Source organism: Dermacentor albipictus, unplaced genomic scaffold (genome assembly GCF_038994185.2).
Source record: "Dermacentor albipictus isolate Rhodes 1998 colony unplaced genomic scaffold, USDA_Dalb.pri_finalv2 scaffold_13, whole genome shotgun sequence".
In the NCBI taxonomy this organism is placed as follows: Eukaryota; Metazoa; Arthropoda; class Arachnida; order Ixodida; family Ixodidae; genus Dermacentor; species Dermacentor albipictus.
The window spans coordinates 9,026,340-9,052,529 of NW_027225567.1; the positions used below are offsets into that span (position 1 = coordinate 9,026,340).

The 26,190-nt window shown below is 50.8% G+C and overlaps 1 protein-coding gene across 1 annotated transcript in view; it reads right to left on the minus strand.

Moving 5' to 3' along the window:
* The window catches only part of LOC135915885 (peroxiredoxin-6-like), an 89,192-nt gene that overhangs the window by 48,082 nt on the left and 14,920 nt on the right, over positions 1-26,190 (minus strand). The window contains exon 2 of the mRNA XM_065449079.1: positions 4,160-4,316. Coding sequence (XP_065305151.1) covers positions 4,160-4,316 — 157 coding nt within the window. The remainder of the gene's footprint in view (positions 1-4,159; positions 4,317-26,190) is intronic.

Here is a 26,190-nt window from a genome sequence, read left to right on the forward strand (position 1 = left end):
CAGTTTATCCATACGACGCTGGACTTTCTTTTGTATGCGTCGTGAATCCCTCAGATCTAAGACGGACTTCGCATGCCGATACCTTCTCTCCGCCATTCGGCATGTCGCACGCAACCTCTCCAGTTCTATGTCCAAGTCTGTTCGCCTTGATAACCTTGTAAGCGAGCAGATGAGTGTTTTCAATGCTTCAGCGATTGCATCTTCGATAGTGCGTGAAAGGCCTTCCCGACATGCTTCATCCATATGCTTCTTAAACCTTGACCAATCGACTATACGCAAGACAGTCCAGGAGCGTTGCTCAACTCCTCTTATCTTTATGTAAGTTGGAATATAGTCGCTTCCTTATGTTTCTAAGTTCGTAAACCATAGGACGCTCGAGGCGATGCTCCGTGATACCAAAGATAAGTCCAAGCAGCTACTTTAGGTCATGCCTCGCAGAAACGTAGGGCTGCCGTCATTCACACAGCACACATCATGGTCGGCAGCAAAGGAGGCAAGACTCCTGCCTCTGGAGTTAGTTTTAGTGCTTCCCGATATCTGGTGATGCGCGTTAATGTTACCTGTGAAAACCCAGGGGCCATTGGTAGTAAGTAATATTTTCTTAAGTCGTTTGTCGTCAAACTGACCCGCTGGGGACATGTAGGCTCCAATTAGTGTAAATGACACAGCCTCCATTTTCACATGCAGGCAGACATATTGCTTGTCGTCAGGAGGCTCTATCGCGTTAGCGACATAGGTAAAGTCCGTGCGGATGTAGATGATTACTTTCGTGCTCGCTCCTCATGTGGACGAGACGAAAGATTTGTAACCCGACAGTGTGAGTGGAGTTGATGCATTTGGTTCGCAAATGACCAGTATGGGGAAGCGATTTGTAAAAATGAATAGGCGAAAGTCTGCTATACGGTTTCTTAGACCTCTGGCATTACATTGAAAGATCGACGTAATTTTAACTTAGGTGCGGATGGGGACTATTGGTTGAGTCATGTTTAAAATGCTAGCAAGCATAGGATTTAGTGCATCCAGTATGTGCAGAGCACTTCGAGCTGCTCGTGTTGGCAGGGTGTTCAGTATGATGCGCATTGTATTAATTAGCAACTGCAGCATTACAGCCACCTGCCTGTCTTGGTCGCCCAAATCACCGACAGTAGACGTCGCTGGTTGTCCAGCGAAAATTTGCTGCGATTCTGTTGGTGAATGCTAGCTGTCGTTGTGGTAGGGCCTGCCAAGATTCGGCACACGTGGTGTTTTCAGAGGCCTTGTTCTTCGAGGTCCTTTCCACAGTGCCTGGCGTGGGCGGCAGAGGAGGAGGTGGTGTTGTAGGAAGTGGCATGCGCGTCGCAGACGCAACAGCCTTCCTCGAGGAGCGTCGGCGACGGGAACGTCGCTTCCTGATCTTATCAGCGTCTTCGCGATGAGCTGAATGATCTCTCACCATCACTTTCAAGATAGCCATTTCGTTCTTAATATGTGGGCAATTCTTCGACGAAGCTTCATGTGACCAGCCGACGGTTGAAAACTTCATTACAATCACGCCAGATTTATCTGCAGCGTGGGGCTCGGCGAAGCGGGGGCATGTTGCATGATTTTCGCAGACATTGCTCACGCATCCCATTTTAATGCATTTGCGGCACTGAAGAGGTTTCGCAATGAAAGGCCGCACTGCATGTCTGAAGTGTCCCACTTCAACATGCCAGGGTATATATTTACCCTTGAATGCAATCCTCACGCAGCGTGAACTGCCTAGCCGCTTAACATCAACAATGACCTCATCATTTACTGGCTTCATAAGAATCAACAGGTCGTTATTAAGGATGGCGACGTCTACGTCGTAGATAACGCCGGTTACTACGCCAAATCCCAGGGGATGCAACAGCGCACCTGAATGCCATCGAGGTCCGTTACGCTGCGTAGAGTGGTCATAGCAGCCGCATGCTGGACACCAACCGCCAGCAGATTTTTTCGGGTGTTCACTCGAATGTCCAATATTTTGTTTGGCACCAGGGCTTCCAGTGACATCAACACACATAGCCTGTTAAGTAGCTCCACGTTGACGGTGGGACGCACGGGCACAGATGTGATGATATTGGCGTCCAGCCTCTGCGTGTCTTACTGCTTGCGTGCTTGACCATGAAGACATCCCGGTGTTTCTTCTCTTCGCTCTACGGCTCTACACAAGCCGTAAGTCGTCATCGAAAGGGTCCTCACTGCTGAGAGAGTAAACATCAGTGTCCTCGCTGTCGCTCTGCTGACCGGTCCGCGTCCTGGAGGCGGCCGCCGCTGACGCCGCCGTCGCCGGCAGACGTGCAGAGTGGTCCACTTCCAACACGACTGAGTAGAAAGCGAGGACCACGGGGCGCACTTAGATTTTCACAGAAATGAACCGGAGGTAGAAAGAACAGCACTGTATTCCTGTTTCTGCTAAATTATAGGGAGAAGCGGCGAGGATCCCAGAATTGTAAAATGCAGTGCAATCGTGACCACTCAAGCCTTAACGATACTGGATATCGAGGCAAATTTATCACGTTGAACAATGATTCCTCAATTCCCCCTCTTTTTCTTTTTTCGCTGGACTGCTATTCTATTCTTCTGTAGCAATAGCTGGGTCTAAGATGCCGCAGCCAACGAGGCTACAGTTCGCAAAAAGTTCTTAATAGGAGCGCCAAGGGCATCTAATAAAACAAATAAATAGCTGCTCGTGACGTGCAGTGAGCCAGAGCTTCGTTTACACATAATGAAAGTATTTGGACACAGTCATGCGATGTACTCTGTACACAAAGACGAATGATTTACACGAGCTAGCAATGGAAAGATTGTGTAAATATCGGTCGGTATACCGATAGTGTTTCATGACAGCAGAAATGGAAGTTGAATTTGCAGAGTGGCAAGTTAATAGGTCTGATTACGAAAGATAAGCGCGGTTCTAATAACGCTTTTACACACAATTTTAGAAAAAAATAGCACCAAAGGAAGGATGTATATTCTAGTGCCTTAATGTGGTTGCGCACAGAATCATTCCAATACTAACTCCACAGCTCATGCGTCACGGTGGCTCAGCGGCTGTGGCATTGCGCTGATAAGTACGAGGTAGCGGGTTCGATTCCGGACCGCTGCAGCCAAAAAGGTATGCAACAGCACCGTAACTCTGGATCAGGAGCAAACTGAAGAAACCCCGGGATGATTGGAATTATTCCGAAGCCCTAATGAAGCTACATGATGGCTCGTATAGCTTCCAGCTGCTACATTAGGACAGTAAGCAGTATCAGTCAACAACGCGTGTCAAGTGGATTGGTTTCATCCCAAACGCACCTTTGCTTATTTTATCGCAGCACGACTATTCGAGCACTACTAGCATTGCGCTCTATGAGCGACCAGTGCGTCACAGCGGGTTAGGTTCAGATGACGTACACGTTCGCAAGTTTACAGCCTTTGTGAGGGAGCGATTCTGGCCCAGGCAAGTGAGGGGCACGGAGAGATGACTGAAGAACTCTATAGACATCACATAGGCTGGCTACAACGTGCCACTGTTTAGTTTAAGTGAAAGGCCATCTAAAATGATATACTGGAATCGTCAGAAAGACGGTGGCACTGTCACCTGTTCAAAAATTAAGCCAACATGGCCACGCCAGCAGATTTAAGAGCGTCCAGTGGCCTTTTTCTGTTGCCCTTCAGAACACACATCTCGGCGCAGCCAATAGCTTTCATATACTTCTTAAAGAGTAGATGTACAAAGTTTCCTTAATCCCGTAACGCCATCTCATAGTCAGCATGGCTGACCGAAAAGGACTTGATGGGTATACGGCAATAATTCCAGCTGGGCATCGTCTTCAAACAGAAATTCAAATACGCTTACGGTAAATAACTTGGTGCCGTGTACAGCAGCACGCTCACGATTACGAAAGGCGAATAACACGAAAAACAAGCGGACTTCCTCGCACTACGGATCGATTGCAACCAGGGACCGAAAGGCACACTGCATTTTGTGATGTGTCAAAACGCGCACCAAGCCCTCTAGCGGCGAGGAAATTTATCGTTCTGTGGATTGAGGGGCCGTGCGCACAAATCCATCAATTCGGCACTTCCTGCTCTGCGTGCACTGTAACCTTCAGTGCTCAGGTAGCAACAGCCGTCTATAAGCTCATCCGACCAGTGGCGCGTATACCTTGATCCATCCGTGATGGCTGTCGACGCTGTCGCAGGACAGGGCGATGATCTTGACGCCCTTCTGCTCGAAGACGTGCGCCAGCTGGGCGGCCCTGGCCAGCTCCGTGGTGCACACCGGCGTGTAGTCGGCCGGGTGCGAGAACAGGATGCCCCACCTGCGCAGGCCAGTGCAGAGAGTGCGCGCAAGAAACCGTGATAAGAATGAAATCTACAGTGCGAACAATAAAAAACACGCCGTTGGTAGAACTTCAAAACAAACTGCAGAATCGAAAAATCATGATGACCAGCTGGAATTACTCAAATTATATAGGCAAAGTTCACACACACACACACACACACACACACACACTAAATTTTATGTTGTACATTAGTGCCCATTTAACAGGAGACCAATACTCAATCATATGCGTAAGCCAGATTTGTGATACATCGATACTGCGTGACCACAGCCATCAAAAAATTATAAAGCATGTCTTACTTTTCCTTCTTTAAACAATGACCCTTGTACGCGCCTGCGTGAGTGAGCGCGTTTAGTCTTTAAAAGGATAAAAAGCGACCTGCCAATGTGCCCCAGAATTTTTCAAGGCAGCTTCATTCCCCGTCATGGCCATGCAGTAGACACGCCACAGACAAGACCTCCTGGCTGTAATAACTGATCCCGACGACCACCTACAAAAAGGGCTATGCCAAAAAGGCAAAAGTCCTTTTAACAAGCCCAGAGTAAGATACGCAATGACAGGCAACATCGCCTTATACGACAGTTGCTACGGCAACTCCAACCACCTGCAATCACTTCCGCAAATGAAATGGAATGCATAAGCAGGCATTCAGGTAACTCGAAATGTGCATCACCACAAGCGAGAATGCGAACGGATTCCGGGACATGTACATTACGGGACAAGTAATAGCCGAAGACTGACGTTGTTCGACGACTGGGTCCAGCCGGTCAGGCTAAGGCTAGCATCAGAGGCTTATTTCACCATGCGGCTTCGCATGTTAAACTTCCATAGTGAGCCACGCTTAACCTGGTTTCCCTAAAGCCCCTTAAACTTCGTAAAGTACTGCCACGCTTTGAAGAATGCCGTTTCCTCCTTGCGCGCTGTGGCCTAGGCCGACGCCGCGTCCTATTGGCCCAATAGCATCACGTGGGCCCTCGCGCCGTGCATCAGCGCCATTTTTGCTCGAGAAGCGTGTACAGAGTGGCGAGGAGCGCATTTGGCGCCGTTGCTACGCTCGAGCAGTGTAGGCGGCGCCACCGTCGAGGAGGGAGCGTGAAAGAGAAACGAGGAGTGAAGGCGGAGGAGGAGAATATCGCTACTTTACGAAGTTTAAGGGGCTTTAGATTTCCCTTCTCTTACGCACTTCCCAAAGAGGCCTAGAGGCACCACTTAAATATATTGTTTCTTCCTTTCTCAGCGTGGGACATCCTGGTATGCACTAGGGCGTGGCGTGGGAAGGTGCAGAGCTGTCCTGCTGCGGCCTTGGCGGTGGCGTGGTTACATAATCCCTTTGACAGCATCTGTTACAATGTTTAGTCCCGACATCACCATGCCGTTCTATGCGACGCCGCGCCACACACGCGTCCTTGATTGCATGAAAGTACGTACGGCGAGATCTGAACAGGCAAGGCCGGAGAGCCAATTACCCGCAGTCGCACGCTGTTAGTATCTGCATTGTTCCCGCGGCACATTTCCTTCCCCCGCAGTCCACTATATCAAAGACCGTTTCCGGGGGAAAAGAACAAAGAGGCATTACATGACTTCGCGAGAAAGGAAAGCCTGCACACTGCTAGCGAGAGAGTGCGAAAGCGTGAACGCCCAAGTTCTCACGGCTTCACTCAATGTGTACTTCGAACGCTTCATTGTTGCCGCCTCAGCCTTCTTTCTCCCTGACAGACATGCACATACTCTGTTTACACGACATAATTGCGACACACGAGTGCGCAGACGAGGGCACATACCGGAAACAATACAAGGTGATAATTTTTAAGTTTTACGGAATTTTTAAACATGGCCTGTTGTAAATAACGTATTTCTAGTCCTTGGGCTGGATTATACAGAGAGACAGGCAGTAATTGGACGAGAAATCGAAGCACATATTGAACTAATTAAAAACAAATAATTAATTCCTTACTTTATGGCACATTTGGCAATTTACGATTTAGCCGGTGAGTTTGCAAGGCAAATCCACTTGGAATTAATTTCCAGCATGACACCATTCGGGAGATATACGCCAAATAAACTCGCTGTAAAAATGCACGGTTGTTGCACTTACTTTTATAACGATACACTCTTATGTATCAAAATAAAAAAGTAACTGGAGAGCCCATGTATTTCGTGCCACACTGTGGCAAATATGCCAAAGCCGGTGTCATCCTGGAAATTCACTTGAAGTGGATACGTCTTGGAAGCTCGCCACATACAACTCGCAAATTGCATTATGAGCCGTAAGGTAACTAAGTGGTGATTTCTCGTTAATTAGTTGAAAATATGCTTCGATCTCTCGTGCTAGTAATCTCCTCCTCTCTGAATAAACCAGCTCTGAACAATCCAAGAAATATCCTATATGTCAAAAGCAATTAAAAAAATTCCGTAAAACTTAAAGATGACCACACTATATAGATGAGAAGAGAGAATGCTTAGCAGAACGCTCTTTATTGGTCAGCAGGTAGCTGTGAAGACGCCGCGAACGCGGGCAAGGGGCAAATGAAAACGCCACATATTTAACATTCCTCCACACTTAGCGTTTCAGAATAATACATAAATAATAATAATAATAATAATAATAATCTCGAGTAATCATTAATTTCTGAAGGTATTAGCATTTTGTTCGAGATAAATACATTTTCTGCCCATAGAGTGAATCGGGGAGCAGCGAGTTGGTACGGAGAATGCTGACTGAACAGCAGGCTACAGACGCCAAGTTTCGGTGCTTTGCAAGCCCCTGTACAATCGGAATTGACAGTTTATATGTATACTCACGCAAAATATTTGCACATTAAAGTCACGAGGGACATTAATTTTCTCGCAGACTCACTGCGTTGACGGCACAGCGTACACTCTTAAGCAAAACTACACCCTTCGGAGTGTGTATATGCACCACAACGATAATTGTCATCTGTCTTGCTTGCGCTTTCTTTTTTGAAAACGCCGCGCTCGCAACTTTCCTGTCGAGAATGCCCTGTCCTGCTCACAACGCGCATGGCATTCGTGACTTGGAAGTACTGGGCTCGCAGCGTTAAAGAAAGGAAATGCGGACAAAACAGATGACGATAATTGTTTTGTGGCAAGATACGAACCAAAGGGTGTCATTTTGTTTAAGAGTGTATACGTATTACACGGTGCACCTTCAACTCACTTGGTGATAGCACTGGTCGAGACAATATATACTTTCTTTGCGCACTTCGTGCTTCGCAAACTTCTGCCCACAGGGTGCACAATAGTTCTCGTAGCACGGAACTTCCTTAACCGTTAAATATTTCTGTGACTTCGCAACTCAGCTTAGGACTTTGAGAGCAACGTACGGGTATTACGAATAAATGTCCGCTGAATTCTTCACTTGGAAGCAGGCTGCATTAGCTCAAAAAGAAAAAGCAATGAAAAAGTCGTTTTTCCATGGGGCACGGCGCTCTGACAGCTCTCGCGTTGCATCTACAGACATTGTAACGCGCGAAGCCGTTTAACAAGATGCGAAGGGTATGACGGCTGAGGTCTGTCGCTTGGGCGTCTGCCAAACCAGAGATAGTTAGGCCGGTCATCGTCCTTTTGCTACTCCATCTGGATGACGGTTAGCGCGTCGTCGTCCTTGGTTATAAGGAGGGCAAGTGACATATCCCCCCAGAACAGCCGAAGCCTGCCGGGCGAGTAAAAAAGATGGTCTGGCGTTACAAGATTTGAGTCGCGGGGGACATGCAAAACGAGAATTTCAACTGCGTCAGAATATCTTCTGCTTCCGCTGAGGCGGCTGGATTGCTGTTTACTTGGCTCAGTGATTACGCGCGGGCCAACACAGTTCATCGACTTCGTTATCAACCATAGCTCCGAGGCTCCTCCACAGCGACACAAGACGACTACACTACGCCTTAGGGTGGATAGTAGATGACGCGTCAAGGATGGTTATTCTGCGAAAACGTTATTACAGAAAATACGGTGGCCATGCGACGAAAGATATTTTTACAAGACCAGAGCTGGCACAATGGCACGGTGGTTCACGCCGACTGAAAAGTATGCCGCCAAATAATAGAACGGCCAAAATTTCGGGACTGCCAAATGTATACAGATTAAGGCTCTTCCGCTGTTTTCGAAAAGTTGAGCTCTGTATGCGACAAAAGGCGACTAGCGTAGGCGATACCGCAGTCGCGGCCTCGTTATTGTTGGCTGAGCACAGCGTTTGAGCCGTGCACAGGCATTCTTTCGATCTACAATGTGTGCGGACGAGTCAATACGCCCTAGTTTGAAGAGTGCGAGAAATGCTCGACCTTGTGCAGTGCACCATGAACACGAGATGTCTCGAACGACCTAACGCATTTCTTGTCTGCTGTAATATATATTGATAGGCCAATCTATGAGGAAATGCAAGGCAGAACAGGCATGCCCAACGCTGGCACTCCTCGCACTCGCAACGAAACAGCAGAAACGGGTCCGTGTGTTCCGGCATCTGTTTTCTAGTGGCGAGCTAAAATGCCTCATCCGTATGGACGCTATGCTTCCCTTGCCACTTTTGTTCTTATTTTTTTTAGCGAGTTTGGGTCAGCGTAGATTTCTAGAATCAGTTTAAGCGGCTCTCTCTGTTTAGGAAATAACTTTGGTACAAAACAACGAAATTCGAGAATAAGGCAGTGGCATAGGCCGACTTACTCGCCACGACGCAACAAAAGTACAAGCGCGTTTTCGTCAAGGGTTAGAGGGCACCTCCATTGAAACCATGCACGGTGGCTCTGTGGCTACGGCGCTGTGCTGCTGAGCACGAGGTCGCCGGTTCAACTGCCTTCATTTAAGCTCCTGCCATCTAAGATCGACGTCATGAGCGCGCGAGTTTGCGGCTATTTGCCCCTAAACACAAGGACGAGTGGTCAGTAGTAGGCGTAATGTGTTAGGAACCTACGTTGGGGGTCTGCTCCGTGCACTTTGAATAGACTTGTAGCGTTCCTAGTTAAAGGACACAGTAGACTTAAAGCATTGCTGTGGAACTGGCGTCCATCTCGTCTACATTTATTTCTCACTTCTCTCTTCTCTCCCTCTGTGCCCCCCCCCCGGTTTCCGCGCTTCTTCATCTTCTATTCGAAGGCTCATACCGCTTCAAGACTATTGAGAGACAGATGCCACAAAGCGCGACAGCACATACAAGTGCGCTGCTGCTTGTATTCCGCGGCAAAGAGGTAAGATGCCGCAAAAAAATAGAAAAGCAAAAAAGAAACGAAGTGGGGGGGGGGGTGGCCACGTGATGCTTGTGGGGGCTTGTGTCCAATGCTAGATAGGGAGAGGATTTCGCTCGGCCGTCAATAAGCGCCAGCACAGCAGCCAGCGACATAAAAAGGCGCATAAAAGCGCCTGACACGACCCGCGTACCCCCTAATTGACGTAGCCTTGTCTGTCGCGCAGTCGCCGACGAATTGGCGTCGCTCGCTCACCCACGACGAGTTGCATACAGACGCTGCCGGAAGCCAGATTCGCTGCCAGCTCTGTACAGAGCCTGTCGTTGAAATGGGTAAACACGTTAATAGCCGCTAAGGGAGACGAAGCACGAAGTGCGCAAGGCGGGCGCTGCCACTGGTGAATGCGTCGACGCGCAGTCGCTGGCAAGGCTTCCATGCAAGGCTTCCATGTGCCTCGTCTGCCGACTGTAGCGAAACAGTAAATAGAAACGCAGGGTATTCGATCAGCTTCAGAGAACTGGGCACGCACAGACAGACGTCGGTCGGTCGCATTGCACAACTGTACATATTGCCTCCATCCCCCCCCCGCCCCCAAGAAAAAAAAAATGTGGCTGGGGTTCAACGTACCTTGAACCTAGTTATACGAGCGAAAGCGCTGTTAATCATGGTTAGACACGGTTCTTCAGTGCTTCTTCCCGGCTTGCTGTTCGCGGCGAGCTCCCCCACTGGAAAAGCTGGCGCCACCGTCGGCGTGACGTGGTATGAGGGATGACGTGGACAAAGCGGCCGTGTCGGCTGCTTCGGAAGCGCCGAAGCGAGCTGAAAACGAAAGTTTAAAGTTGCACCTAGCTGCGCCGCGGTTCTGATTAAGTAGTGAGGCTTTACCACCTTGGGTGTCAACTTGACAACATCTGAAACGACTATAATAGGTAGTGAGTTTTTAATGGCGTGCAGCATGGTAGGCTACTGCTTGTTGCCGCAGTGCCAGACTTAAGCAATGGAGCCCGGAGTCAGCCGTATTCACACGTAGCCGCAGGGCAAGGAGCTGCGTGAAGCTTGGCTGGTGAAACTTAGAACCGGCAGACAGCCAACAACTCCGGTATGCAGCAAGCACACACGCGAGGAAGATTTCTGCCACGGCGCCGGGACCACGCGATGTTCGGCGAGTAGCAGAAAACTCGCACTGCGACGCTCGCCCGCGCCCGGACGGTTTGGTCTGTGAACTTGTTGATGCGAGATACTGCTAAGCTCACTGGAACGGAAAGGGAGCGGTAAGACGCACACTAAAGAAAGGCATGGCATATATATATGGTCCTGTTTGTGTTAAGAATTGATACACTGCATTACAAAAAAGAAGCAGAGGGAAATCGCACGCTGAGAAGACCGATAAACATACAGTGCGACGCAACTTGAGAAATAATATTGAAATGTCCAAGAATTTACTAGACAAAAAAATAAAGTGAATCGTCGCGACGGCACATCACAGTCGCCGTAGGCGTCGAACTCTCTATAACGAAATTATTTTTGAACAGTTCTGATAGCGTACGCGCAACAATGGTTGCTAGTGTACTGTCAAATGCTCATATGCTGTGGTATAGAGCTCACGGCACGGTGCGAACACCCGCTCACAGCGAAAGCAAAACATTGTGCGCGGACATGCATGCAGACGCGCAGTCGGTCGCTGCGAACAGGTGCGATCGCTGCATTGAGGCTTCATTCTGTTATGCCCCATTTGGTTGCACAGACAGCCTACTATATAAACGTATTTCACATAGTTTACTTACAGCGTTTGCCTACCTTTCACGCAAGAAAACTAAGCCGGTTCGGGAGACTCCATCGCAGGGACGGCGCGTAGTGGATTTCGCTGTACGTATTTGGTAAAGAGCGTCTGTAAACAATTCTGTGCTTTAAGTTTGCGCAAGATTATATCGACAGTAAAAAAACTTCCCTCGTTTTGAGAGGAGAGGCGCCGCGATCGCCGAGGAGTGTAGACGTGCTCGCGCCGGCTCCGTGTTCGTGAAATGATTTTGCAGCATTTTCTTGCGAATTGTGGCCTAATTTTTACACCCGTCAATCCGTGAAGATACCAGGACTCCGTAGACGCCTCATTTTCAGGTGGGACACTCCATTTCCCTGTGCTACGGACATTTTCCTGTGCTGCGAACGTTTTTGTGAATCGCCCACGCCGCCGCCGCGCGTGCACGCCGGGCGCACCAGATGCGCGGCGCGCACTCGAGCGAGCTCCGTATCGCCGATCAAGTTTCTCTGCCCCAGCAACGAGCATGGAGCTCGAAGTGGCCGCCGAGACGGGCTGGCGAACAACTCGCCTTCGCCAACCGGCGAAGCTGAGGGACGACTCTTCACCCCAAACTGACTCTACCCAAACCTCAAGCACTCGTTCTCGTTCCAAGACCAGGCCACCCGTCAAAGTACAAGTTCTCAAGGCTGGACGCATGCCTCCGCTACCTTCCAACCAAATCAAAATTATCATTCGCCCCCATGGGAGCCCTCAACATCGCCAAAATTGGTAGTCCTACCGTGACTACAGCCGTTCTCCAAGCCGCACAGCTCAGCCCAGCAGATATTCAACAAGACACGGTGTGCCCCAACACCGAACAAAACATTGTCGTTGTCAGTACGCCAAGTCTGCAGAACGCCGACCGGTATGTCTGCATAAAATCCATTCAAGTCAATGGGGTCACGCACGATGTTAACGCGTATGAGACGGCCGCCGAAGACACCACGAAGGGAGTCATCCGCGGAATCCCCCTCTCCGATACCCCACAGCAAGTCAACGCCAATATCGTCAATACCCGCAACCCCATCGCACTAGCCGCAAAACACATTGGAACGACAACCACCGTTGTTATCGCCTTCAGTGGCCCCGACGTGCCATATCTGGTCTGTTACGGAGCTACCTTAATCCCATGCTCATTATTCCGCAAGCAAATAGAAATTTGCGACCAATGCGGCCGCCTCGGACATCGCATGGATGTCTGCCCTTTTCCCAATAACAAGATCTGCAGAGGTTGTGAAGTCCGCAACCCACCTCCCTATCACACGTGTAACCCCAAATGCTCACTGTGCGGCGGCCCTCATCTTACAGCGGACAAATCGTGTACGGCTCGCTACAAGACACCATACGTTATTCGCAAGCGCATTGGGGAACGCCGAGCTGCAATGCAAGCCATCCTTCAAGAAAGCGACTTCCCGCCCTTGAACTCCAAGCCCCGCTACAGATGCCGGACTCCATCACGCTCGAGGCAACATTGTTCCCGGACCCCTTCACGTTCGAGACAGCGCCGTTCCCGATCCAGATCTACCTCTACCCCACCCGCCAAGTCTCCTACTAACAAGGTGAGCTTCGCAGAAGCCCTTAAGGGCGCCTCGCGAGAGGCTCGCAACACACCTTCTCCACAGTCCACGAACACTAATGATAACGCAGAAATAGCTCACCTCAAAAAAGAAAATGCCATTATGCGCGACCTAATTCACAAGCTCTCGCAAGAGGTTCGCGATCTTAACCAATCCAAGACAGCCGCTCCTACACCACCCGCCGAAGCGTCTCACTCCTCTAGCCACGATGCTCCACTGACACCAGCCCCCAAAAAGCGGGCCCTCCAAGAGGGAGCCACGGGCCAAGTGCGCTCAGAGGTTAAGGACATGCTAGTCTCACTTCAAAGCACGATGACCACACTCCAGAACGCAGTCGCATCCATGCAACAGGCCGTTCTCGTACTGGCACAGCGCGTCACAAACATTCAAACCCACCTACAAACTCTCCTCATGCCCGCTTCTCCTACCTTCCAAACCCCAGCACTGCCCCTGACGGCATCCCCCAATCCCCATCATGGCCCACACCAACAGAGATACACTTATCTGGCAGTGGAACTGCCGAGGCTATCTCCGCAAACAGCCAGTCATCCGTCAACACCTTCGTACCCTCACCCGGCAACCGGACGTCATCATGATTCAGGAAACCCATATCGATTCGGTCACCCTCCCAGGTTACCAACCTTTCATCCCGCCACATGGTTCTCGCCGCCTCTGCCCTTTCGTCCACAAGAGAATCACCGCCATCGAACACAATCTCCACGACCGAAACATCGAACACCTTCTCGTTGAACTTATCCCCACCAGGAGACGTAAGGAAAGTATTTTTCTCCTTAACGTGTACAGCCATCCCTCTGCCAAAGTTCGAAGCAGTTTTCTCGCCCTCTTCAAGAAGGCCCTTAACGTAGCTGGCACCAACCCCCTCGTTATCGGTGGAGACTTCAATCTCCCCCACACGGTATGGGGATATGGCTACTCGACGACGGCCGCTCAAAACCTCTGGAATGACTCCCAAGACCTCGGCCTCACTTTCATTACAGACCCCACGTTCCCCACACGCCTCGGTAGCTCCACTTCCCGCGACACGACCCCCGACCTTACATTTACCAAGAACGTCACCAACGCTCAATGGAGCAACACACAACATGATCTCGGTAGTGACCATTCCATCATTGCCATACTTATCCCTCCGATAGCTGCAGTTACTGCCAAACCCCGTGAGTTCACTTGGGTTGACTGGGATGCATTTCGCAAGCATCGATCCGCTGACCACCACGCGGAACGCATAGCGGACATTGATGCATGGACCCGAAATCTCCACTCCGATACCAATGCAGCCACGCACACCGTTACCACCGATGCACCCGTCGAGCGCATGGACAGTAGACTGGCCCATCTCCTCGCGGCTAAAACATCCATCCTATCCCGCTGGAAAGGGCAACGTCTCAACAGGCGCCTCCGCGCTAAAATAGCTCTCCTCAATAAGGAAATCGAAGCCCATTGCCTCACTCTGAGCCGTCAGCAGTGCACTGAACTGTGCAATACTCCTGACGGACAGATCCATTGTCCCTCTTCTTGGAAGCTTCTCAAACACCTCCTCGATAGTCAAGCCACCGGCTCTTCCCAACAAGATCGCCTCACTAAACTTCTCTATACAGAAAGGAAGAAACAGGGCCGCGCCAAAGTCAGACTACCTCACCAACAAGTATCTCCCCGTGGGCCCAGTGCAATCTCACGGCTCCTACACCGGGGCCTCCAACCCCCCACTGGACGAAGACTTCAGTGTTGCTGAGATCCAAGCCGCCCTGCATAAAGTAAACAGCCGTTCTGCCCCTGGGCCTGATGGGGTCACTAACAAAGCCCTCCGTAATCTGGATGATGCCTCCATCACCCACCTGACAGATTATATCAATGACTGCTGGCGTAATGGTGCCATTCCCCCAGCCTGGAAAACAGCAAAGGTCACCCTTAGTCCCAACCCTGGCAAACCTTCTAGCCTCGATCATCTTCGCCCCATCTGACTAACCTCATGTGTGGGAAAGGTTATGGAGCATGCCTTCCTCACGCGAATTAACACCCATCTGGAAGACACTGCAGCGTATCCTCACTCTGTCATTGGCTTCCAAGCCTACCTGTCGACCCAAGACGTCATGCTACAACTTAAGCACCATATACTAAAAGATAGAACACGTACTACTAAAGCTATACTCGGCCTCGACTTCGAAAAAGCTTTTGACAGCATAGCCCATTCCACCATTCTTGACCGCATCTCACGCCTTAATATCGGTGCGCGCGCTTATAATTCCGTCAGAGACGTTCTCTCTAATCGCACGGCCTTCTTTTCGGTGGGGGATGTCCGCTCCGACGCCCAGACTTTGGGCAGCGCGGGAACCCCCCAGGGCTCCGTTATCTCCCCAATGCTTTTTAATCTTGTTATGATCGATCTTGCCAAGGAGTTGCAGCAAGTGGACGGTGTCATCCACACCATATACGCTGACGATATAACTATCTGGGCCCACAAAGAAAGTGACGGCGAAATAAAAACGGCACTACAATGCGCCATTTAAACAGTCGAGACCTATATCCAAGGTGCGGTGCTTCGCTGCTCCCCTGCGAAGTCCGAACTCCTCTACAGGCCTACTCTCCGTGGCCGCCGTCCAAAATACTCCACCGCTAAACGCCATTACGAATTTATTGCGCTTCATCTCACGGATGGCAGCCCCATACCCCTCGTCACCAATATCCGTGAGCTCGGCTTGCTCATAGAGGCGAACGGAGCGAATGGCATGGCCCGCGCCAAAATCCAGATGAATACAGCCAACAACATGAGACTTTTGAAGCGGGTCTCCAACCGCCGTCGGGGTATGAAAAAGGAGAATCTGCTCCGATTAATCCAGTCATTCGTAATTTGCCACATCACCTACGTTGCTGCGTATCTAAACTGGTACAAGGCTGAACAAACCAATCTCAACATCCTCCTACGCGGTGTCTAAACAAGCCCTCGGCCTCCCCGATTGCACCAGCACTGACCTCCTCCTTCAGCTAGGCGTCCATAACACACTGGACGAGCTCATCGAGGCCCAACGTCGCTCTCAGCTGGAGAAACTATCACAGCGACGGGTCGCCATATCCTCACCTCGCACAGTATCACCTACCACCATCAACACGGCCATGAGCACCAGATCCCCTCCACCATACGAGCTTGTATTCACGCCGATCCTATCCCCAGAAACATGCACCCCGAATACAACCACGCACGTCGCACAGCACGTGCCACGGTTCTCACCAAATTCCTTACTCGCCACGACGGTGTGAGTTTCGTTGACGCCGCCGAATATCCCCACGGTACCCGCTTTGCAGCCGTCACCACGCGTGAAGGCTCCCTCCACCATGCTATCAGCCTAGTAACCTCACACGCTGAGGAAGCTGAAGTGGCCATCGCGCTAGCCACACTAGTCCCAACATGCCATACCATCGTCTCTGACTCCCGCTCCGCCGTTATCAACTATATCAACGGCCGTATTTCACACCAAGCCTTGCGCATCTTGCAACAAGCGCCCCGCTCAACCGACCATCAGGTTACACTTGTCTGGTTCCCGGCTCCTGTAGGCACCGTTCACACGCACCTCCCCAACCTCAACGAGGTTACCCACTCCCTAGCGCGAGGCCTAGTTAACCGCGCGGGAGAAGGGAAGGCTGCCCCCACCGGTAGGGATCGCCTGACACGCTACAATGATCTTGTGAAGTCCTACTTAGAGCGTAGAACCTTCCCCGGCCCACACAACAAACTATCCCGAGCGCAGGCTACAACTTTCCGCCTGCTACAAACCAATACTTACCCCTCGTTACAACTTTATAACAAGATCTACCCAGACATTTACCCCAATCCCACGTGCCATGTCTGCAAGACACAGCCAGCCACACTTCCACACATGCTTTGAGACTGTACACACCAATACCCCGACACTAACCCCACGACCCTCTCGTCGAGATGGCACGCTGCCCTGCGTAGCCCCAACCTTGACTACCAACTATGGGCGACCCAGCAGGCCTGAGAGGCGGCGAAGAGGCAACACCTCGACGTCCCCACGTGGGAGGCCTAGGCCCAGCCACCATCTCTTGCTGGTATCAATAAAGTTTATTCAGTCAGTCGTTTTTAGAGCACCTACATAAATGTCCAGGAGGACTGCCGCGTGGTGTTTTTATTGAGCGCCGTAAGCGAAACCTATGACGAGTGCGCCACGGGATCCCTCATACTGCGCAAGAGAGGTGCTACCGACAGATGGCGACTCTAACTCCTCGCCCCCAATGTCAGCAGGGTGCTCAGACTCAGCCTAGCGCCTGCGGCGAAGAGTTGACGCGATGGCACAGGCGCGTGCTTCATCCATGGCGAGAGTGAGCGACCAAGCACCGGCGAAGCAGCTGTTAAGCCCTCGCCTAGTCACATGGTACACATCGACGAGGCTCGAGCAGCTCGAGCGCGCGCAGCTGCGATGCCTCTCAGCAGCGGATCACGTGGCGTTATGTCACACCTGCACACTTGCGTGCCGAAAATGAAGTCCAAACGCGCGCCGAGATTGACCTTGGGAGTTGTACTTCGATGAGTATAGCGTGCGCTCTAAGATCGCATATCTCACGCATATGTGTCAACCAGTGATAAGCAAGTATTTTTGTTACAAATGCCTTCACTGCTACTCTCTCACTAATATGTACCTCAACGCTTTCTCGCTTAATACAAGCCCTTGTTGTCCACTTTATCCACAAACAGCGGCTTCTGTTGCACACTTCTGCACTTCTTGCCTCTCGTCCTGCTGGTCCATACAAGACATTTATTTCCAGAAATGCAAGAGTTTTGCTGAATACAATAGGCTAAACGCTGTTCGAAAAACAGCTTGACTGGGCCGATGGTCCCTTACAAAGCATATATGGTGGTTGCATCAAAAATAGTAACACTGTTAGACACTCAGAATAAGTTAATTACTTACACGAATGCACAAAAAAAAGATTGAAAATAATGCAGAGACTAAGAGAAGGCATATTTGATGCACCAGAAGAAAGAAATGTGTGTAAGGGTTACAAACTGGTAACACAACTGGCTCTGATAAACGATGAACAATCAGTGATGACATGTTTACAATACGCATTCGAAGTTCCGTGGATGAGTAAGTATATCTACCTTATTATTTATTTAAAATGTATATCAGATTATATTGTAATGACTACACGCTATATTTATTACGAAACCACGGAACACACCACGTATCACTATTTCTCGTATTGCCAGAAATTAATTTTGGTGTCAAAGATGCAGTAAACACTATAGGAAGATTTTCAAGGCAATACTTGAGAGTGACTGAAAACTTTATTCTAAATGTCCGGATATTTGGGCGGGGTGGGGCCATGAGCACCACAGCTTAGGTGACGCCCTCGAGTCCTTGGACACGGGCGGCTTCCTCTCGGCATGCCGGATGGCCCACAGTTGATCAGCAAGGTCGTGGCTGAGCAGGGCCGCCTCCCAACGAGCCCCTCGGTTCGAGGCTGCCATGTCTAACCCGTTCATCGGGAACTCCTGCTGCTCGCTGCCGGTGCATGCCCACAGCATGTGCTGCAGCTTCGCTCTGGCTCCGCACGCTTTACAATCGTCGGACGAATAAATGTCGGGGTAGCAGAGGTGAAGGATCGCCGGGTTCGGATATGTGTGTCTGCAATTGCCACCAGGCAACCGCTTGTTTCTTGTTTAGTTTGGCGTGCGGTGGTGGGTATTTACATCTGTTCAATCTGTAGTGTTGCGAGATTTCTCTGAAAGTGGTCATGCGAATAACCTCCACCCCCCCCCCCCCCCCTTCGTCGTCTACTCCTACATCGCTCTCGCGGTGGGCGAGACGTCGGGATTGCCGGCGGGCGCCGCGGCTCGGCATGTAAGTCCTCTAGCCACGGCGTGGGCCGCCTCGTTTCCCGGGAGCGGAGGGTCCGTGTGGACGGGGATGCATACGAGGAAACTCGTTTTTGCAGCAAATATTGCGATGTTGAATTTGGAGAACGCGGGCCGCTTCCTGGGAGAGCCGGCCGCTAGCGTAGTTGCGCATCGCTGCCTGCGAGTCTCTTATCACCTCGGCCTCCGTGGTGGCTACCGCGAGGGCTATCGCTGCTTCCTCGGCCGCCTCCGTCTCTTCCGTGCGTATCGTCGCGCTCGCGACGCAAGTTTCGCTGTGGTCCGTGATTGCGACCGCGAAACCGCATGGTGGTGGTGAAAAACTTTTATTGATGAGAAGGCCAAAAGTAAAAACAAGTTAAAAAGCAGCGTTGTGGGCGGCCTTCAGGCTGCCGATTGTGGCGACCAGGCCATGCCTAGTCGCGACGTCCTCCGCCCAGTTCACCAGCCGGAGTTGGATATCCGGCTCGGTGCTGGACAAATCAGCCTCGCACTGCTGCAGATTGCTTAGGCGCCAACAGGCAGGGGGCAAGTGTGCCGGGCAGGAGAATAGGACGTGAGCGTAATCGGCGCGGGAGCCGTCACATAAGCGGCAAGCCGGCGAGTGCGTCCCGGGGTGGAAGAGGGCAAGACGTGCGGGAGTAAGATAGGTATGGGCCTGAAGGTGGCGCCATAAGTGTTGGTGGGGCTGGGAAAGGGATTGGTGCGGAGGGGGGAAGGTGAGACGAGAGAGGCGATAGTGCTGCGTGATATCGCGGTATATGAGGAGAGCGTCGCGCGTATCCATTCCCGGCGGGGGCGGGCTTGCTCGGTCAGTCGAATCTCGAGCGATGGAATTGGCCGCCTCGTTATCAGGATGGGCCGCGTAAGCGGGCACCCAGATGATTTGGATGGGGCGAGAGGGAACGGCATCGGAACGCAAGATTCCGATGGCCGGGTGTGCCACACGTCCAACCGCGTATAGTTGTAGACCGCAGGTTTGGAGTCGCTGAAGGTGTACTTCGCGGAGGTTTGCGTGATGGCAAGGGCAACAGCTGCCTCCTCGGCCTCGACAGAGGTAGAAGTGTAGACTGAGGCAATAAGAGTTGGCCGGAGAGAATTGGCAATGACGGCAAGGGCATGTGCTGGGTGGCGGCGGTACGGGGCAGCATCTACGTAAGCCACGGCGGCCTGCCGTTCGTACTGACGCCAGAGCGCGGAGGCTCGCGCTGCTCTACGGGAGGGGTGGTGTTCGGGATGCATATTTTTAGGGAGGGGATTAACGGTTAGGAAGGGGAAGGGATGGGCAGTGATGTGGGAAGAGGAATAAGAGGGGAGAGATTAAGGGTGGAGAGAAGTGCGCGACCCGGGCGTGTGCGGGAGAGACTGAGGAGCTGGGCCGTGCAATGGGCCTCCGTCAGCTCCGTCAGGGAGTTCTGGACGCCCATCGACAGTAACCGAGCCGTCGACGTAGATGTGGGAAGGGATAGGGCTGACTTATATGCGTGGCGAACGAGGCTGTTGACTTTGTGTTCCTCGGTACGAGAAAGGTAGATACGCAAGAGAATAAATGAAGCGGCTGAGAACAAAGGCCTGGACCAGGCGGCGGAGGTCGTGTTCGCGCATGCCGTGGTGGCGGTTTGCAATGCGGCGTATGAGGCGGACAGTGTGGTGTACAGTGTGTGAGTCGAGTGATGAGGTTAGTGTGCTTGCCATTGGACTGAAGAAAGAGTCCGAGGATGCGGAGGGTAGAGACGAGAGGAATGGGTGTGCCGTCAAGGTAGACGGTGAGTGGAGAAGGCGACAGGGGGGCCATCCGCCCAGGCCGAAGGAGCAAAAGCTCCGATTTGGTCGGGGAGCAGCTCAACCCGATGGCCCGGGCGTGAGCTGCTACCGCGTCCACACCTGCCTGTGGAGCAGTCTGCGAAACCGCATCGCCGCCGGTAAAGGCCGATCCACACGACGGACCAAATTGCTCTTTTGGACCGCGGTCCGCGCATCACGTGATAGGACGTCACCAGTTCGTGCGTACCGCCGTTGGCCCGCGCAAGACCGCGGCCCTCGCAGTCCAACAAATCGCCGAGGCTTTTCCCGCTTCCGTTTTGGCGGCGGACCGCATGCAAACCGCAGCGATTTTGACGTAGTCAACGAATGTTGTCCGGCAACAAAGTGTCTTCAGCCAAATCCAATCTAGTTTTCGGCTCAGCAAAAGCCAATGGTTTCATGTCCACCGTTCCGCCTACACGTGCGTGCAGCGAATACATTTTTTAAACACGGTGTCCTCTTGTAGTGACGAGGAGGTTTTTTCCATTTTGTATGCCTCGTTGAGCAGTTCCCGGCTTTGTGATACTCAAGCCGGAATGATAACACTCTGGCCGACAGTGTAGCTGGTTGGTTCTCTGCGTTTCTGCGGTTGGTTCTCTGCGGTTGGTTCTGTGCTCCGGACCAGACCGCGGCGGGCCACGACGTCGCATCCCGTCACCGAGCGGCCCGCGGACTTGGTCCGTCGTCTGGATCGGCCTTTACGGGCCTCATCTACGTAAAAGGTTCCTTTGCTGCTGCCGTATTTCTTTTGCAAGTCTCGCGCACGCCTATTGCACCGGCCGACGTGATGCGTCGGATGCATATTCTTGGGCAACGGCTAAACGACGATGCGCTCGCGAATTGGAGTGGGAATCGCGACCTTTTCGCCTTGCCGCGTGTGGTAGCTGATGTGCAGCGTCTCGAGGATGTGTCATCCGGTTATGTTTTGGGACCAATGCTCGTACTGCACGACGTTGTGCACTTCGATTATCTCGTCTAGGGTTATCGCGATTATCTCGTCGATTCGATTATCTCGACTAAACCCAATTCGAGGAACTTATCCGTGCTGTTATTGATCGGCAATCCGATGGCACCTTTGTACGCCATGCGGATGAGGCGGTCTTGCTCCGTTCGTTCAGTCACCTGCCACTTGAGGTAGAAGGCAATGTACTTTATATGGCTGGTTACGATCCGCCTGGCACAGGCGTTCGTAATAATTCAGAAGTAAGAGAATTTAAAGCGAAAAGTGCACAAATATTCTATTTTGATAAATTTATGCTGTAAGAAAGCTACCCGCATTGTCTCCAGAAAACCCATGTTGTCAATGTGCCCAATCATCTTTTGCAAAAGAAGGACTTTCATTACGTTCCTCTTTCCTGTAGTCGTCCACACTAAGCTACAGGAATATAAATGGGAAGAAAATAGAGCATAACAAACTAACGTTTGCTTTGGGTGGAAGAAGACACCGACATCGAGACAAAACACCTGTGATAAAAATTTTTCAGCAGACATTTCAATATAGTTATCCCCAGTAAGGTGCGAAGAAAAAGTGACACCTAATATTGTATGTTCATCAACAATTTGTAGTTCTTTACCAGCTAGTTTATTAGTTTAGGTTATTTCGTAGTAACAGTTTTATTTCTCGCGCGAAATAACATTACTTTAGTTTTCGTAGGGCTTATTTTTAGGCAATCAGGGATCGACCATTCAGATAGTTTAGCGAGAAGATTAGATTTTTCCATTAATTCTTGGAGAGTGGGACCAGAAATAAGATTTGAAATGCCACAAGTAACGCCGGAAGACGTAAAGAACACCGTGGGAGCTATGCAAAGGCGAAAGGCAGCTGGATAGAATCAGGTAACAGCAGATTTGTTGAAGGATAGTGGGCAAATTGTTCTATAGAAACTGGCCACCCTATACACACAGCGCCTCATGACCTCGAGCGTACCGGAATCTTGGAAGGACGCTAACAATCCCAATCCTAATTTGGCGTCCCCTTTCTTATGAAAGGGGACGTCAAAGACTTGAAAAATTATAGACCGATCAGCTTACTGTCCGTTGCCTACAAAGTATTTACTCAGGTAATCGCAAATAGAATCAGGAACACACACTCCTGTCAACCAAAGGACCAGGCAGGATTCCGTAAAGGCTACTCAACAAGAGACCATATTCACACTATCAATCAGGTAATAGAGAAATGTGCGAAATATAACCAACACTTAAATATAGCTTCCATTGATTACGGAAAAGCGTTTGATTCAGTCGAAACCTCAGCAGTGATGGAGGCATTACGGAATCAGGGTGTACGTGAGCCATATGTAAAAATACTGAAAGATATCTATAGCGGCTCCACAGCCACCGTAGTCCTCCATAAAGAAAGGAACAAAATCCCAATAAAGATAGGCGTCAGACAGAGAGATACGATCTCTCCAATGCTGTTCACAGCGTGTTTACAGGAGGTATTCAGAGACCTGGAGTGGGAAGAATTGGGGATAAAAGTTGATGAAGAATACCTTAGCAACTTGCGATTCGCTGATGATATTGCCTTGCTTAGTAGCTCAGGAGACCAATTGCAATGCATGCTCACTGACCTGGAGAGGCAAAGGAGAAGGCTGGGTCTGGAAATTAATCTGTAGAAAACTAAAGTAATGTATAACAGTCCCGGAAGAGAACAGCAGTTTACGATAGGTGACGAGGCACTGGTAGTGGTAAGGTAATACATCTACTTAGGGGAGGTAGTGACCACGGATCGGGATCGTGAGACTGAAATAACCAGAAGAATAAGAATGGGCTGGGGTGCGTTTGGCAGCCATTATCAGATCACAAACAGCAGGTTGCCATTATCCCTCAAAAGAAGTGTATAACAGCTCTGTCTTACCAGTACTCAGGTACGGGGCAGAAACCTGGAGGCTTACGAAATGGGTTCTGCTTAAATTGAGGACGACGCAACGAGCTATGGAAAGAAGAACGATGGGTGTAACGTTAAGGGATAAGAAAAGAGCAGATTGGGTGAGGGAACAAACGCGGGTTAATGACATCTTAGTTGAAATCAAGAAAAAGAAATGGACATGGGCAGGACATGTAATGAGGAGGGAAGATAAGCGATGGTCATTAAGGGTTACGGACTGGATTCCAAGGGAAGGGAAGCGCAGCAGGGGGCAGCAGAAAGTTAGGTGGGCGGATGAGATTAAGAATTTTGCATGTAATACGCTCCCTTGTGGCACGCATTTAGTAAAGGAAGAAAACATGACTTCTCGGGTTCTATGCATACTGATTGTTTCCGATCAGTAAGGCAAGATTCAAGTAAAGTTAATGGAGTGCCTAACGCCATTCTGTGATAATTTCCCCAGCAGTAGTTTATGATTTATACAATTGAACACCTTGCTGGACACCAAACCAGAGGCATGCACCTATTCTGGGGTACTGGCTAAGAATGTTTACATAGCCGTGCACACACCCAGTGGCCCAAGTTGCATACTGGGCCAGGCAGCAGCTAAAAGCGCAGCAGCCAGCGCCAGCAAAGTGGGGCAAATAATGCTTTGTATTAAGATGCGACTCATATTTACGCTTGAAGCCGAGGTTCCCCAGTGCCAGTAACCGAACCAGGGACATAATCCAGGTGACTGCAGGCAAAAGAGGGAAAAAAAGGAAATACCTTTCTGCTTGCGCGGAGAGCGGTCGTCCAGGCCGTCCCTGCGGCTCAACAGCGTTACTAGCTGGCCACTTCGCATATAAGCACATACACAGTGATCGGGGCGAATACCTGCTTCACCGAGATTCGAGTCGCCCTGTGCTCCCCGCTGCCGTGCCCAGTCTGCCGCTGTCGGAAAAGTGTAGAACGGGACAAAAAGCGCAGACATTTTCAGCCAATTCCTTTTACAAACAACCTCAACGGTTGTGCTCCTCTTTTTCTTTTTTTTGTTAGAACCGCGGAGGCACGTAGACGTGAACACACGCTTCAGGGCCTCATCCTCGACTGCCCTCCACAGCTGTCGAAAGATGGAGAACGATACGCTATCGTAACAGGGCTCCGTAGAGGTTGCGAGAGAAGCACTAGTGTGCTTTCTGCACGACGTCGAAGCCACGCCAAATCTTGACAAAATCCGTGCACTCCTTAATTTCACACGGTGGTTACCTTCCAACGCCAGATTTTCTACCCGCAACCTTGGAAAATCTACGCAACTTTGGGCACTCTACAAGACTGCACGCGATCACGACGCGCTTCTCTAACTCGGGGACACAGGCATATATGGGCAAGGAAGAGCACTGTCCTACACAATCTCGCGAAGGCTTGCTGTGAAGAGTTAAAACAGAGTACAACAACAAAACCTGATCAGGATCAAGTTTCGGACTCCAGCTGGAGCTCGCCGTTGCCTCCTAAAGGCGACGCGCGATAAGGCGATCGAAAATCAGGAGATAAAGATGCGTTGCACACAGCTTCCGCTATAATTATACGTGGAGAAAGCAACGCGTTCATTGCATTGACGTTCCAGTTAACTTCTTAATGAGACGTTTCATGCACTGAACTACTCTAGTAACTGGAACGCCAATGCATTTCTCCGCAAAGTTCTGGAGTTTATATCTCGAAACTGCTGTCGTCCTGAGAATTCGTTCTAAGTGGATCCGCCTTGCGAAGTCTACTGCTGGAATTTGTAAATTGCAATATGGGTCATAAGATAATTAGTTTAAAAGTTCATTCTTGTTAATTCGTCGATCTTGCATATCAATTTTTTGTGCAAGCAGTGTCCGCCGCTTCGAGTGGACCGGCTCATAAACTAGAATTGAGTACTTCCACAGGCAAGAGAGAGTGAAATTTAATTAGCACCAGCAGTTCAATCGGCTGGGCCTAGGCCTCCCACGATGGGACGTCGAGGTCTCGTCTCTTCACCGCTTCGTAGGACTGCTGGGTCGCCCAGAGTTGGTCGTCGAGATGGGAGCTGCGCAGGGCGGCGTGCCATCTCGACGAGAGGGTCACGGGATTAAGGTCTGGGTATTGACGTTTGCACTCCCATAGCATGTGGGGGAGTGTTACTGATTCAGTTTTAGACCTTGCACGTCTGGCTCGGGTAGATGTCGGGGTATTTAGTGTGATAGCGTGTGAGGGAGGGGTACGTATTCGTCTGTAACAGGCGAAGGGTGGTTGCCTGTGCCCTGTTTAACTTTGGGTGAGGGGTGGGGAAGGTTCTGCTTGCTAGGTAAAATGACTTCACAAGGTCGTTGTCTCTTGTAAGGCGGTCGCGTCCCGCGGGTGCACCTGCACCGTCTCCGGCACGGTTGACTAGTCCTCGTGCTACGGAGTGTGTAACCTCGTTGAGGTTGGTGAGGTGCGGGTTGACAACGCCGGCGTGTGCTGGGATCCAGACGGGGGTGATTTGATTTGCAGGCGAATGCGGGGCTTGTCGTAAGATACGGAGTGATTGCTGAGAAACACGACCTTTGATGTAGTTGTTGATTGCGGAGCGAGAATCGCTCAGTATGGTGCGACAGGCTGGGTCAAGAGTGACCAGGGCGATGGCCACTTCCTCGGCCGTCTCGGCATTTTTGGTAACGATGCTGGCAGCATGTCGGAGCAAGCCGTCTGCCGTGGTAACCGCAGCAAAGCACCGTC